At 41.0% G+C, this 16,599-nt stretch overlaps 1 protein-coding gene across 4 annotated transcripts in view; it reads right to left on the bottom strand.

The window, feature by feature from the left end:
* Positions 1 to 16,599, bottom strand: part of lrriq1 (leucine-rich repeats and IQ motif containing 1) — a 35,615-nt gene that overhangs the window by 5,781 nt on the left and 13,235 nt on the right. The window contains exons 15-25 of one of the 4 annotated variants that reach the window (XM_037107296.1): positions 13,332 to 13,790; positions 12,626 to 12,809; positions 10,461 to 10,586; positions 9,931 to 10,020; positions 8,955 to 9,082; positions 8,747 to 8,818; positions 8,540 to 8,628; positions 7,644 to 7,745; positions 1,308 to 1,422; positions 446 to 506; positions 247 to 301 (exon numbers count right to left, since the gene is read on the bottom strand). In XM_037107296.1, coding sequence (XP_036963191.1) covers positions 247 to 301; positions 446 to 506; positions 1,308 to 1,422; positions 7,644 to 7,745; positions 8,540 to 8,628; positions 8,747 to 8,818; positions 8,955 to 9,082; positions 9,931 to 10,020; positions 10,461 to 10,586; positions 12,626 to 12,809; positions 13,332 to 13,790 — 1,481 coding nt within the window. Of the gene's footprint in view, positions 1 to 246; positions 302 to 445; positions 507 to 1,307; positions 1,423 to 3,215; positions 5,686 to 7,643; positions 7,746 to 8,539; positions 8,629 to 8,746; positions 8,845 to 8,954; positions 9,083 to 9,930; positions 10,021 to 10,460; positions 10,587 to 12,625; positions 12,810 to 13,331; positions 13,791 to 16,599 lie in introns of those variants that run through there. The other 3 variants (XM_037107295.1, XM_037107298.1, XR_005076476.1) reach the window with 3 other exon arrangements.

Here is a 16,599-nt window from a genome sequence, read left to right as displayed (position 1 = left end):
AACATATCTAAGAAACAGGAGGAAGAGGGCGGCTCCTCTTGCCAGTGATCGTAACTCAAACTGCTCTATAACGGCACAGGGAGACCTGCAGTTTCTGACTTCAAAGACCTCACGAGCATCAGCATCGTTCTTGGGTCCTGGCAAACTGCTACAAAGTGACACTGGGATTTCTGCAAGTAAAATGCAGAAATTGCAGCCAGTTGATCCAATTGAAAGTGTCACCATGGAGCTAAACCTCAGACTCACCTCCCCCTGCCTCCTTTAAATCGAAGCTGATGAGACAGGCTCCAGGGGAGGGAACCTACAGCACAGACGTGATTCTGACTAGTGAATGTAAATACTGAATACCCTCACATACATGCAACTGCCCCCCAGAAAAGATTCAAATCAAGATTCACTGTCATTCTAGGAAGTGAATGAACTGCTGGGAGGGGAGGGTACTCACCACAAGCTGCACTCGGCCTCCATTCAGAATGTCTGAGCTGATCTCCGGTAAGAAACGCACACTGAGGAGAAAATAACAGAAAAAGCCCAAGCATTTGGGCCGATTTCTTATCAATTCAGCAGTTTCCTCTCCTCAATTCTGAGCAGTTACCTCCGACATATCATAAAATAAACACAGATGCCATGCATGATAATCTATAATGTCTATGTGTTAGGGAGGGTTTAGCACAGGCCGACATGCTGACTGCCTCTGTTTTCAAATTCATCTTCCGAAAGGGTAAAGTTCCCCTGTTAACTCAAGTTAAATCTGAGTTTATGACGTATATGATTTTGTGACATCACTGTACTGTATTATTTGGTTAATGTACTATATAACTATAAAAAAGTGAAGATTTACGAGTACAAAGTATCTTTTTAAATATATGTACATGTATATTCATAGATTCTAGATTACTGTGGGAGAAGGATGAGATTTTAAAAGGTTAAGATCATACAAAAATGATTTTTTTGAAGCAGAATATTACTTATATCTAAACATGGATAATAATAGCAGCTCATTAAAGGGTCAGTTTAGCCTAATTACAAAAGACAATACCTCTGGTGGCACATAGCACAAATACTTTTTTTCCTCAGGTTAAGAGATTTAAGTCACCTCTTATACACATTAGAAGTTAATCTGTGGTACCCATAGCACTGAAATGTTTGGGTTAGGGTTAATCCACATGGGGTTGAGAAATCACACATACAGATTCTCATGGGTAAATTAGAAAATAAATGTTTTGTCAATTGCCGAAGCAACCCCTTTAAGCAATTTGGGCTACATACCACCTACACCACCTTCTGACCCACACTAAGCGCCTCACCTCTCTGAGTCCCTCTCAGAATGAGCAGCCTGGTTGTGCAGCCACTGCCGAGCTTGATCCTGCTTCACTTGCTCCGTCCTCTCTGCCTGCTGAAGGCCCAGCTCAACGTCAGGAACTGCAGGAAAACGTCACATAAACGCAGCACGCAAATATTTATTTTCCTTTTTTCAGCAAAGTAACTTTGTTGATGCAAATAATGAGTGTGCTGCTTTATCAGCGAAAGTTGGGGTGAAGGAGGAATGTTCCTAATTGACAGGAGGCGTAATCAATACTGCAGTGAATGAGCTCTGTTAACAGATGCTCACCAAAGTACAAGTTTAACAAATAAACAGCTCATGGGCCTGATCTGTAGCAACATTTGACATGTTCCACTGTAATTACAGCTGGCCAGGGTTTCCAGCACTGGGAAAGATCAGTGGTCAAAGCTCTCTGTGTTTATGTTTGGGCTTAAGGTGGTGTATTTGTTTGGAGCAGTCAGGAGCATTACTATAATACATTTAACGTTGCTGAAAGATGCAACAGGAGAGGATCTGCCTTTTTTCAACAATAGCTGGGGCCTTTGTGGTTCCTGGTGAAATTAAATCCAAGCAGTGTGTTCCAGCAGTTTGTTAAGGAAAGAAATCTGAAAGGCCGCTGATTTACGGGTTGCGCCGAAATCCCATAATAAGGTCGTAATTCAAAGTAAACATTTATGTTGCGCTGACAGTAATGCTGCCGTGGATGGGTGTAAACTGATAATGAATTTTGACAGCTCAATGCTGGAACTAATGATGCATTTATTTAAGCCATTTACTTGCTTTTGCTGAGCTGTAAAAAGAAGAAGAGAAGCTTTACAGTTTTCATGGGTTAATTGAGAAGCCCCACTAAAAATGTCAAGTGATAGATGCTTCCCCCCGGGGCAGCAAAGGCCAGGAAATGGCTACTCGCACTTCCCAAAGCTGAAAATACACAGAGAGACAGAAGAGACCCTCAGAGAAATGTTTTTTACACAGCAACTTACTCATATTTTGTGCTTGTATAGCTCTGTATGATCCAAACAAGGCATGTGTGCTGCCTGTTCAGTTTTTTATAAAGGTCCCTCTAATCATAGGATCGGATATGAATAGATTAAAAACTTGCTACCAAGACTGACAATAAATCTGAAATCCCCAGAGATAAGCGCATAGCTTGGCAAACACATGTTCACATGTGTGTACATACAGTGTGAAAAAAAAGTTCACATCTATGTTGCACTCCAGTATCACAAAGACACTCTCCTTTTTCCTCTGTGAACTCCACACTAAAGCCCCCTCCTGACCCCCTCCAACCTCCTCAATCCCCCGCCAGAACTCCTACAGGACATCAGGAGGGGGCCTGTAGGAGTCACGCCTGTTAAGAGAGGCTCTTAAGTGCATTAAGTGATCTCGTCTCTACTGAGAAGGGGAGAGCTCTGACTTAATATCAGAGTGTTTGGCAAGGAGGAGAAGGGTGAAGGGTTTGGCCTGCAGCAAACAGGGCAGGAGGAGAGACACGGTGCTGGCACTTTATTACTTTAAAAAACACAAGGTCATGAAACAGTGCCATGAATGAGTTAATGGCATGGTGTTTTTGCGACTTATGAACAGGGGTGCAACTAATCATTTCAATAATCGATTATTCTGCCAATTATATTCACAGTTAATCGTTCAGTCTATAATATGCCAAGAAATTGTTAAAAATGCTCCTTTCAAATATCCAGAGTGACATCCTTAAAGTGCTTCCTTAGTCCATACAACAGACAATAAACTCAAAGACTGTTCATTTACTACCATAAATCACAATGAAAAGGAACAAATCACTACATTTAAGAATTGTAAGTTTAATATAAGTTTGACATTTTTGCTTGAACATTGATCAAAAAGATGAATTAATTATCAAGCTTGCTGGTTATTAATTTAACTGTAAAAACAATTCTAGTCACCTTAAAGGAGAATTCTGTCCTCAGAAAGTAGTTGCTGATATATGGAGCGATATGATATAAAGGACAGGGCAATAAACACAATTAGTCAAACAATCCGACTCTAAACTACTTGTGATGCTGTAATATTTTTTCTACATTTGCAAAAAAAACTGCAGTGAGCATGGCAATTAATAAGCAGGTAACATGAACTACTAAGTCAGCATGCAAGAGATATTTACAACAGACACATTTTAAGGTCTCAATGAAATTGCAACATACTAGTGTGACATGTCCTCTAACCACATCTAGAGGCAAAAGCATTTTCCAAATTCGCAGAGGAGGCAGAAAGCCTGCCATCAGACAAATGGAGATAACCGTGCACACTTCTGCACTGGATTGAACAACATCTCATGAAAAACACTCAGTGTTGTATTCATTTTTACAAAAACAAAGAAAAAATGGTTGGGTGAAGAATGAAAACAGGGAGCTTGATAGAGAAGGATACCATCTACTTCTCAGCACTGCACGCCTGACACTTTATTGTAAAAAAAAAAAAAAAAAAAAAAAACAGGTGTGAATGCTGGATTTATACACTACAATGGTCTGACACAATCTTCATTTGATGCATTAAATTGTCATGTTCTTGTGGTTTGGCTCAGCTTTTGGTTTGTTTACACTATGAAAACATAACAGCCAAAATATGACCAGAAATTATCTGTGATTCATGGGACCTACTTAAAGAACCTTTGTCGCTAATCAATACAGCATTTTGGCTTGCTAGAAGCTTAAGAAGACAGAAGGCATTAGACCAGCAGAAAGAACGTGAAACTGTAGACTTTCTCTGACAAAAGCTATAACGGTGTTGATTAATGATTAGTTGATCGAAATAAAAAGAAACTGCCAGATATTGAAAACTAGTAATTTTTCAATCAAAAGTGTCAAACATTTGCTGCATTCTGTAGTTAATTAATGAATGAGTATTTGGGTTTTTGTCTGCTGGTATCAGTTTGGGCTCTAGGAAACAGTGTTAAGCAACCGTTTTTTGACATTTTATAGACTAATCGATTAATTGATTTATCATCGAGACAAATTAATCAGTAATGTAAATATTGCTTCATTGCATCCCTATCTCTGCAAACATAAAACTTACCTCATAAGGCCTAAGAAAAGCTGAGCTAAAACTAACTCTTACCTTGTTCTGTATAGTACCACGGAAACCATTCTGAGAATCTTATTTTCGTGACATTTGCAGAGTGGAAGAAGATCAGAGCATATCTGAAATTTGAGGAGCCTGACTCAGAGTTTTCAGTCGGATGTCTGTGAGTGCCAGTGCATCTCAAACATACTGTACACTATGAAAAGAGAGTTTCAGTGCCTGACATAAATAGAAGCTCTGAGAGTACAGGGGAGAAATTGAATGCATATGAATGGTGGTAAATAGCCTGACATTAAGTTAGTTTGGATGATGGATGATAAACAAGATGATTGTGTTTCAGTTGGACTTTGTAGATGACTTGAAGTGTGAAATCAAGTTAAGTGCTCGGGAGGTAGGGGTTCCAGGCTGGAATAAAAATATATACCCTTGTGTCCCTCTGACATGAGGACGGATGTTTGGTGGGGCTGGATCTCAGTTTGGATGGAAGACGGAGGTTGGAAGAGTGTGTGTGCCCAGAGGGGGGGGTTGAATGGAAGGCGTTGGTGGAAAGAAAGAGGAGAAACAAGGAGAAACGCTTGGAGGCGTACAACATCTTCAACATCTGCAGCACACAGACACTTGCTGAAAAAATATGTATTTCTAAATTTTTTGCCTTTAAAAGAAAATGTCTTGTGGCTCTGCTACATTCTCTCCCTCTCTATCTTCCTCTCTGGGTATGTAAGCCGATACCCATTTCAAGTGGGTTACTCATGTCCAGCACATCCACACAGAGAGCCCGGATAAAATAAACACGGCGCGTCGGATATCTTGGAAAGAATCTGTCATGGGTTTGGGGCTAATCACCTCCAGAAGGGGCTTGACTCAAAGCCTGAAACGTTAGCCCCTGTCGGGGAGCACTGGCTGGGCTGGGCTAGGCTGGCTAGGCCCCGGGCACTGGGGATGGATCTGGAGGAGGGGGTGCCTTCCACAGGTCAGGACCAGGGGCACAATAGGGGAGGCTGGCTTTGGCCCATTTACAGAGTCTTGGGATCACAGAAACCATGAGCCAGTCCTTGACACGCCACCTCTGACGCCGCTGTCGCCACTGTCACACACTTGCCCTGTAAAAAGGCAGCAGGAGTCGTCTCCTCCAGAACGGAGCTGGTTAGGGTTACTCATTTTACAGGATCCCTCTCAGTCTGATCAGAAAACCAGCTGAGGACACGGGGTATTAAGAAGAGAGGGAAGGGTGATCCTAACTAGTGACCCTTGTTACTTCATCAGCTGATGTAGCTGCTTCACTCCATTGCTCGAGAACACCAGTCCTGTTTGATGAATTATCAAGACAAGGGTGGAGAGTGTAGATAAGGATACTGGAAAGACACTGAACTGGAAATATTATTGTAATGTAACAGGTCATTTGGATGAAACTGGCCCTCAACTGCCAACTGGCTGAGAGCTTATCCGCAGCCATATTGTGCTCAAACACGATTCCACTGTGAGTAATTACAGTGTTGGAAAGTTGTCGTACTTAATACACCTGCAGTTAATACAGTTGTCACACTTAAACTCAGTTTTTAGCAGGAAAAAAATAAACCTCCATCCAGTAAGTGAAAGGTTTGTTAATCTTTGCTTAAGTTTGGCAATTATTGGCAGCTGATGAAAATAAATAATGTTAAAATACTGTAATAAGTTGTTGCTTCATCTTACACTGCATAACAATGAATCAGATTTAATGGAAACAAGGGGACTCCTTCACAATTATTCTACAAACAAATTACCGAAGCGTTCCACCCTAAAAAGATAAAGTCGAATGGAAAAACATCCCAAAGTTGGAGGCATAGTTTGTTCTTCTTTGTCTTACTGTAACATAAAATGAAATGCTTACTGTACATACTTTATTCCTCCAAACTGTATTCCTCCAGAACTAATTGAGGGGTATTTCATGCTGATGGCAGCATTTGGACTTGGACCAGAAAGAGACCAGTCATTTCACTGCCTGTTGGCAACTTCTGTTGTTGCAGCGTCCCTCTGACTGCTGGATGACCGCGAGCATCGTGCTCTCTGGATGTGAGGCCTTGACCCCGGTGGGTGGGGGTGGTGGTGCGGTGCAGAAGAGAGATGGAGACAGGCCCTCATGATAAAAGCCAACTTCCCCTGTCCTCCCTACCGCCCTCCCTCCAGCTCTTCCCTTCCTTTTAAGTCTGGCTATGAACGTCGCAATGCCAAATCATCTCTCCACCTCAGGGCAGGGCAGGAGGCCACAGCAGAAAAAGATGGAGGGAGTAATTTGCCTCTTCTCAGACTATCCCTGTGCTTTATACAACAGTCTGTACCTGTAAACTCTCAGGATTATTTGACCAATTATTTAATTATCAAAATTAAAAACTTATTTTATTGATATACGATATAAATAATGTTATATGGCATAAGATAACAGCTATTTGGGTGTGTGAAACAACTTACACAGAGAATTTGAGAATCATACAGGTACATAGTTTGGTTTTAGAAGACTAGCTAAGCAGTCCTTTTAAACAGCAATGGTTGTCATGTAAAAAATGAGGTCAAAGTGGCTTACTTCATGTTGGGTTTGGGGTAAGGCACCATGAAGCTTTTTTGTAGATCTAGATGTGAAACATATGCCTACTGAATTTTGTATATCTAAGTGAAACGTACCATGAGGTACTGCCTTGCTATACATTTTGTAGGGGGTGCTTTTGAGTGTTTTTGCCACACTTTATCTTGTGACCCACATCCGATTGCAAGTTTTGCCGCTTCTGAAGTGCAAATTTTAGTGAGTTTTCAAGTATCCCAAGCCAAAGTAGTGAAATTATTATCTCTGCAAAAACATTACGTTCACTGCAAATATTCTTTTAACTTAATACTGCATAAGCATATTCCGTGGTCAAGAATTTTGCATCTTCCTGCATGAAACTGATCATCTCGGGATTTAATTAATGGTAATCTTGTACATATTGTTTCTATTCATTTTTATATGTTACTGCCAATTTTCTATTTTCCATTTTTACTTCTTGTAGTGCTTGCTTTTATATATTTTTTTCTTAATACTCTAATATTATGTCCAGTGTTATGCACCAGTATATCAAGGCAGTTTCCTGTTTGTGACACATGCTTAATCCATTCTAGATTCAGGCTCTGAAGTGCACAACTCCACTCTGTACAGGTGAGTATGGCAGACCAAGAAAGACTTTTGAGAGAAAAAAGCTGTATTTACCGGTGTTTCTACAGGGTTACCAAACGAATAGCATGTCTCAAGTCCTACCTTTTATATCACTGCTGCTGTGTCGTGCCTTCCTGTTCCGTGCCTCCACTGGATGCGACTGGAAACCGCAGTTTCTGAACAAGGCAAGGCGGACAGAGGGTTCTAGGTAGAGTAAGTAAGAGAGAGAGGGTCAAAGAAGGACAAGGCAGGCTGAAAACCAGAAGCAGAAAACCAGAACCTAACATTCGGAAAATATTAGAACAGCGTTCTGGTTCCACTGAGGTAGATGCCATTAGGAGTTAGTGCAGACAAAGACCTGCGTGTCGGTGGAGCAAGATGACAAGAGGCCTGCTATTGGAATCATGCATTTGCAATTGTGATCAAAGAGCAGCCTCCCTCTACATGACCGTGGCATGATAACTGAGGCAGGACTACTGTTTCTTGGAGCAGACTAGAGGTGAGGTCACCTTTCACTGCAGCCGCACTCAACCACTACAATGAATCGTAATGAAAATCATCACGGAATGACTTGTCAAGAGGTTTCTTGGCAATAGTTATTTCCTTTGTCGGCTCTCGACTAAGACCCAATAAGAGGCGACAGGCCCTGGCTTCTGCTGTCTGTTATGGCTCGTTAATGTACACGAGGTGGAAAGGTTCACTGCTGTTGAAGCACAGTTGAAGAAACAAAGCCCGGAATGAACAGAAGCTAAAATTGGTGTGAATTTTTCCAAGTTTAGAAAATAGATTTACGTCCTCACTGGTTCTTCTATACCGTGAGGGATTCTTCAGAAGGAAATGGTGAGAACCTCCGAACAAATCTGCCTTTATTAGCATATTTCTGCCATTTGCTCACAATAATGTTTCAAAATGATTTTGGCAAACCTGAAATATTAGACATGAAATTAAAACGAAGCTCAAATGTATATTTTTACCCATACAATTCTACACATGCTCACCTCGACGTCTCTTCTGCTGGTGCTTCTTTGACTTCATATTCTGGGCTCTCTTGAGCATTAAAAGGGCTGTGTGGTGGTTAGTGAAGCCCCTACAGACAACAAAGATGATCATTAGAATCATAAAACATAACAGAACACACACATACGGTGATAGAAACCTAGAAAAATTATCATGAAGATTCGGCGTATGAGAACATAATGATTTACCATTCTTCGAGTATCTTTTCTGATCTTTTCGAGAGACCACTGACCTCTGAGGTTGAGGCAGGAGATTTGCTTCTGAAATCATAGATAAAATATTGTCCCTATAATCATGAAATGCAGAAAAAATATACATTCACATTCTATTATTTTACTTCACATCTCAATATACTATCATACCTTATCTTTTCTCATCTCATCTGGGTTACCCTACCTGTTGGAGCTCAATGGTGAAACTCGCTGCCTTTCAGAGTCCACCTGCTCTGGAGCCACCCAGGCCTGCTTTGACTTTCTTTCAACCGTTGATATGTACTGGGAAGGTTCAGAAAAGGGCCGCGTAGGCTGAAATGCATACATCAATCAGTGTCACTGATAATTTACACATTTTATCACTTATTTGACTAGATTTTTCTTGGTTCACATTTTAGACAAAAGTCAGCTAAGCAGCCATGTATCTAAGGAAATTTTGCATGTGCCCGACCAAAAACTGTGTTTTTAAGGGTGAGCTGAGCTGAGCTGAATGGAAAAACAGAGTTATATCTCTGTCTAGACAACGTACAGTATAGATTCAGAAATGAAATACAATGTATACAATAACGTCCAGTCAATTGAACATGCATGTTTTCTTTCAAGGTATTTGGCTGACTCTTTAACCAGAGCAAGTATTCACACTCAAGGAATGCTCATATGTAAGTCAAACTAACAGTTTAATTACTCTCCAGATCCCATTTTCTCTTAGTGGAAGCGCTAAATTGCTCATCCCTGCCTTTGATGTGTACCTCAGTGTCAACACATACAGGCCAGCCACGACAGCAGCTGCACCACATCAGCTGGCCTAAACCGGCTACCATGATGTACAGCGCTGAGCCTGCTCCAAAGAAAAGATCCAACGAGAGGTAAATGAAGGGGAAAAAAACAGGACGACTGTCCGCCAGTGTGAAAAATGACATCTGCTGACGCAGAGCAACCTTCAGCCCTACAGGAAATAATCTTGTTTTTTCAAGAGAATAAATTTAAAGATCAATCAGGGAGAGTGAGACAAATCCTGGAGGGGCCGATAACCAAGATGCGAAAGGCACAGGGCAACAAAATAACTCTTCCATTGACATGACACAGGGGCTAGTAATTCCCAAATTTAACAGGCCACTTTCTCCAAAATACCAGCCCACCAGGTTTGACAGTTGCTTTACCTTCAGGGATAGGGGCTGCTCTGACACTGGGTAACATCTGAGAGGTGAGTCCTCACAAAGTGGCAATGTCCAGTGTTTTTCCAGCGCTGCCTTTTTGAAAATAAAAATATTTTTTACATACATAAATGTCTGGACAGCAACAGGTAAGGAACAGCAAAGAAAAGTGCCTTGAGATTCAGTACTAATCAAATAACACCATGAGTATTACATTTCTGTATATGTGTGTAATGTGTGTGGGTATGGGTGTACATGTTCAGGTTGGTGTCTGTTTGTTCTTTACTGTGTGTCTTTATCTGTTTCTCTGTTTTAGTGAATGTTTCCAGATGTACATGTAAAAAAAAAACAGTTTTGAATATATAAACCCTTTTTAGTTGTCATTTTCAATGCAAATATGCACATATGCATATGTTATTGTATGTAACTTTGCAGATGTGCATGTATGTAGGATTGGGTGTGTATGTAGAGAATGTTCGGAAAGTTTATGTTTGCGTTTAAAAGAAAGTGAAGAACACATGAACTTGTGTGCATACCTCATCAAAGACAAATTCATCCACGTCTACCTCCTCAAAGGTGTCGTCCTCTCCGCTGTCTGAGCATGTGACAGCAGCCAGAGCAGATGCGAGCCTCCTTCTCAGAGTGAAGCCCCTCCAGAACGCCTGGAGGTACCCAAAGAAGAAATGGTACAGTAGAAAACCTTTCATGAATCAGGCAAACGTAAATATTGTGTGCTATCCCATTAGGGAAATAAAACATGTTAACCTCTCTTTTAATTGCTGAGTGTTCTGCTGTCTGAACTCTGCGTGACTCTGGGCTGTTCCGAGACAAATGGAGCTCCAGTGTGCCTCTAAATCCTCCAATTCCCAATGGGCTGGGGGGGGCACACCTCACTTCAAGTTGAGCCGAGCAGGAATCCTAGAACTCTTACTACCGCAGTTCTTTGGAATCTGATTAATCACTTTGTACCCCCCCCAACAGGCACAGTATTCCACTAGACCACCACCCCCACCCCCTACCTCAGAGAGCCCTAAAGGACTCATCAAACACTTTTTGTGTTGAAAAGGGATTTGGGAGGAGTGTTGAGTAGCATGTTTTTTAGAACAGCATCTTATACCTATGTACAGAGGATTAGCCAAATAAGCCTCCACAGCACGTATGAGGCCTGAAGATGGATGTTCAAGGGGAAAATGGTCATTTCTACTGAGTGAAAGTGATGCCAGCCCTCAGTTACAATACTCAAAAAATCTAAGATGTTCAGTATCAGTAAGGTCCTTTACTTCACATCAGCAGGTTAAGTCTCTCGTCCATGCTAAACTGGGCTACTAGTGCAGATTAGCGTGGAAACAATTGTTGAAAAGCCAAATGAAAATTGAATTGTCAACAAATCTCATAATTGATCAATCATTTTAGTAATTTGTGAAATGCCACATGTGTGCTGAATAATATGATGTCACACACATCTGAGCTTCTCTGTTCTTTGTTCTGGTGGCCCTCTCTGTCCTCCTCCATTTGTTTTCAACTTGGCGGCCTGGTAAGAAACAGGTCACTTAAGTATATTTTTGAAAAAATTTGAGGCGAGAAATATGCAGTAATAGAATCATATTTGATTAGTCTAGTTTTACAGTCTGATCGAAGTTTCGTGAACCCTGTGTGTTTCAAAGTTGTTTTTTGTTTTTTGTTTTTTTTTTCAAATTTATTGGGGAACAATGCACACATTAGTTTTGGTCTGATATGCTGATGGTCTAGTGTGATATCTAGTGACATTTTAAAGACTAAATGATCAGTCAATAAACCAAAAATGTAACTGATCAAATATTTGACGTTGACAATACTCATTAGAGCTGTTCTTCTGTATCTATGGAAAAAGTGATCTCAGTGTTTCCCACAGAATGGCCATGTACTTGAGGGGGAGAGGGGTATTGGTATTTGACGACCTGAAATAAGATCAGTCTTTTTCAGAATCCCTGTTAAGGTTTGACAACATAGTGTTGCAGAGGTTGCAACACATGTATCATATGCAAATGCCAGTAGAGGGCTTTAGTACGGGCAGACTGTCCAATAGTTAATCGATTGCGGATGGCAGTGTTTTCTCTGATTATTAAAAAAATGCAAGTTAAAAATGCTAGAACAGGTCACCAAATATACGTGGATGGCCATTTATAGCCCCTCCAGTTAAGTCTATGTGTGGAAAACTTTGATCTAATTAAATACCATATAATTATTAGAGCATTGCCTCCACTTTTGTATAAGCTCAGGAATCACAACCTACATTTAAAGTGTATCTCTGATTACAATCAAACTAACCAATCATGCACAAATACTCAAAGTAGTAGGCAGTCTCTAGCCTATAAGGCTTTGTAGGTGGACTGTGTTGAGCACATAATTTCCATACTCTGCTATTATGGTGTAACCACCATACAACATACAAGGAAGTTGTTCATGTCCAACTCAACAGACAACATAACTGTATCCTTTCAAAAGAGCATAAGAGGAAAACTAATCTGATGAAGGATATTGCAGAAATGACAGAAAAATCTATGTAAGCTGCAGAGGTATGCTTTTTACGTACAGTTATAAAGGCGACACACAGTTTGAAAATTGCTGCCCCTTATTATAGCCCCAAGTTATGAGATTTAACCTCCTGTACAGTGAGTCAAACAAAAAGTTCAGAATGTCTGACAAAATTCCAACAGTTTACCTGGATGACAGTTGCTGCATGATCTTGGCCAACAACGCTCCCGTTGATATAGGAGGGTCCTGGCCCTGGCTTCACTCCATCTCCTCCCCTTCCTCCCCTCTTCTCAGCTGTGGAGGGGCTGCTGATGTTCCCACATTTCTGTCTGTATTTTCTCCACAGCTGCTGAATCACGACTGCTGCTGCACTGCTCCAGAAAGGACAGACACACAGACAAATCACGCGCACACACACACACAAAGTGAGAGATATACATGATGTCATAGCACCTTCATCTTTCAAAACATTCATTTATTTCTGAGCAGACATCTGGAGACCAGGACTCTGGAGAGTTTAAGCCCGTCCAGAGCCACCCTTCACATGAACGATTTATTGTCCTCCCAAAGATAGTGCAGTGTTAATGATGAAGCTGCGTGTTAAAATGAATAAGATGTTCAACATCTTCTGCTGTAAATCACATAAAGGAGGTTCCAATGATGACAAATGCTCTGCAACAGAAACTAATAAAATGCTGAACTGCTATAAAAAGAATTATATTAAAAAAAGAGTGTTTGCTTTAGGCCAGCAGTGTTCACATGTGTAATATGACAAGATTTGGAGGCTTCCATTACAAACATTACATCAGTTGATCTTACTGATCTGTTATCGCCAGTGTAGTGTTGGATGGAAAGGATGCACACAAGTGAACTCAGAATATTTGGTGACTTACATTTGGCGGTCCAGGTCTTGACAGTTGAACACAGGTGCCATTTTGAGATTGGTGGAACTTGTTTTCCTCTTTGTCACCAACGTGTTTACACTGCCAGAGTTCACTTTGCTTACTGCTGGCCATGTCTGTGGATGTGTTGTGCCAGTGTCAAATGTGTCATGCCGACTCTCTGCAGCTAACTTCTCATCCAAAGTCGAAAATCCAATATTATCGCTGATTAGTGTAACAGGTGGAACTTTTTCAGTGGACTCAATTTCTGGGCATTCAGAATGCTTGTCAGCATTGGCACTGCCCATGTCAACTGTTTCCTCAGGTATTGTTTGGCCTGCTGCCCTGTGTTTGTCAGCAACATTGGCATCACCATATTCATGGGCAAATCTCTGGTCCACAGCCAGCTGCAGAGCCTCAGTGAAGTGTTGGCAGGAGACATTTACAGCATCCAGGGAAGATGAGGCTTTACTGTGAATACAAAAGAACACACTGTTTTAGCTATGAATGTTCACTATTTTTTCAGAATGTCTGCATGTACTGTAGGTGAGCCTGTAAAAAACTTCCACTCATAAACTTATTTCAAAAATAATAACACTTAGTGCCCCAGACCTCATGGATAAAAACCAGACCTAGTTATTGGGCCTTTGCAGTGATTCATGGGGACTGGTCACACTATCCTCTGACCTAAATGGGTCTAATAGTGTACTGCACTTGATGGTTCTGTCTGCCAATGATGCATAAACACACAGCAGATACATATCAGGAGTGGCACTTTTCCAGTGTAAAGGCTACTGATTATTAACTGATTTTGGTAATATTGTGATTGATTCGACACTGATAATGGCCAATAATATTAATAAATCATCTCAGAGCTGTGGCTCATTGGAACTGGAATACAGCGTAGTTATAACCAGTGTGAGATCGTTTCTGCAGGCCTGCAGTTCAGACTTAAACACTACCTAAAAAACATTTGTTTCTGAAAAAGATTTCAGCTTTTTACGAGTCAATCAAAGCTATACACATTTACCACATATACCGCAACCATTAACACAATTCTAACAAATTGCAAAAAGGTGCTATATTTAATGAGAGGCAATTTAGAGCTAGCCCCTTTTTTGTAAGCTAGCCAATTTACCAGTCCGATACATGAAATAGAAATGTTATCCTTTCTGCTGGAAGTCAGAAAAATCTATATAAACGGAATATCAGATTTAGCTGACATTTAGTTCTTATCATCTGAGGTGAGGTGAATGACTGTGCGCTTGTGTGTGTCGCTCTGTGTGCCCTAATACCATATAATGTCTCTTTCATTGAGGGGATAAACTGACTACAAAGCCACCTCAATGGAAACTTAATGAATCTATTAGCAATGCTCAGCTCTGCTCCCCTCTCTATCTTTAACCCTGAGGGGGCAGAGACACTTTAGTGCCCAGCCAGTCTGGAGGGCCAGTAGCCTTAGGTAGTACAGCTTCTTCTCTACAAAGACCCGGCTTTTCCTTCTCAGTGGGACAAGAGAGAGAGGAGTCAGGAGGTCCTAAAGGATTGTGACCCTACTGACCCCAGCCCCCCGTACCTGCTGGTTCACTGCAGGGTCACCATCAACACGTATACCACTGATATAAGAGCGCAGGAATGAACAAATTGTGTTACTCAGCAGAAATAATACCGACAAGACATATTGAGTATTGCTAGCCTGTTTCTGTCTGTAACATTGTTACCAACATCCCCATTGGCACTTGTCTTTTCAATTATCTTTCACTATGACGACGTCAGGACAGCAATAACTGGAGGAGAGCAGTAAGCAACTGAAGACCAGCTAGGATCAAGACAAAGCCTTTACCAAAGTATGTTGAATATAGTGCGTTTTTTACTGCAGACTGGATATGCATCTATCTATGGCAGGGGATATACAGATACAGTTAATCTTAACGTCAGGACAGATCACGGGTTAAAAAAAAAGGCAAGTGCTATGCAATAGAAAAATAAAAGCAAATATTCAGTCGATGTAGTATATGGAATGACACACAGGGAATTTTGTACAAAAAAGACTACAATTGTTTTGTTTATTGAACGAATAATGATAGATACGCATCTTCTGTATTCAAAAGATCAGCTGTGTAATTTTGGAGAAAAAACTTCCAGACAAAGTGTTATGCATTGAATTAGGCAAATGCTGATTACTTTTCCTTCGGATGGCTTTATGTCTGAGAAGTTGTTCTTTGTAATTTTTCACCTTTTTCCAATATCAGTTGGAAGTATAAATTTACCTGTAACCTGAAAGTTTACAAAAACAAACAAGCCTTTATATCAACCACACCACTAGATGCCACTAAATCCTACTGAAGCTTTAAATAGAATTAATCAGTCTTTGTATCAAGAAAAGGAACTTTCAGCTGCTCAGTCAAAGTCATAAAAAATCATATGTAAGGATTAAACAGAGGCATGTTGTAAGGAACAGAGGATTCAGCCTCCACCCTACACCCTGTAGAGAAAAGTTGTGAAACCATACCCCTGATAAACCCCATGGTTTCCCACCTTACAGCCACCAGCAGACTGACGTGTGGCACTCTTCTCACCTCCTCTAAACCCCAGTCAGACACAAGGTCAGGCCAGGGGTTAAATGGCTGTGTTGGTCCTTGCAAAGGCCCCAGAATGGCTCATTGTCCAGAAGCCAGGGGGGTAGAGGGCACACAGTGAGGGGTGAAGCAAAGGGAGCGCCACGCTACCCCTCAAGCCATAGGAGTCCTCGGTCTGACCCATACGGGCAGCCGCAGCCACGTTTCATCTTTTGTGCTATGTAATTTGGAAGGGTCATGAAGATAAGCAGAAAGTTGACCACTGTTTTAAGTGTTGGTGGTCCATCTTGCATAGGAGCGTCAATGTGTGCAGAGGCTAGTGACACTGAAGGACTTAGGAAAATAGATGGACGTTGTCTTAAGGCTCACTACGCCCTATGTATCAGACATAACAAGAGGATGGCTAACATTCCTGACTGCTTCGTATCTGTCTGTCTGACAGGCTGATCAGCATGAGATAAAATGTGTAATATGACCTCTTGTAAACAGGTTGGAAGTTATTTATATTGTCATATCCTGTTCAGTTTCACTCGGGTTTGCCCTTTGATTCCACTTTTCTTTCTTAGTGTTTCACCCCTCAACTGTATGTTTCCTTAATTTTCCTCTCTCTTTTCCCCATTAAAGAAATCAATTATTGAGAAAAAAGCTGAATGAATGAGAGGACAAATATGACAAATTCAGATGCTTTCATTCAAGACACA

The sequence above is a fragment of the Acanthopagrus latus genome, chromosome 8, assembly GCF_904848185.1.
Source record: "Acanthopagrus latus isolate v.2019 chromosome 8, fAcaLat1.1, whole genome shotgun sequence".
NCBI classification, from domain to species: Eukaryota; Metazoa; Chordata; class Actinopteri; order Spariformes; family Sparidae; genus Acanthopagrus; species Acanthopagrus latus.
Note: the sequence above shows the minus strand (reverse complement) of the source record. Positions and strands in the feature narration are given on the sequence as shown.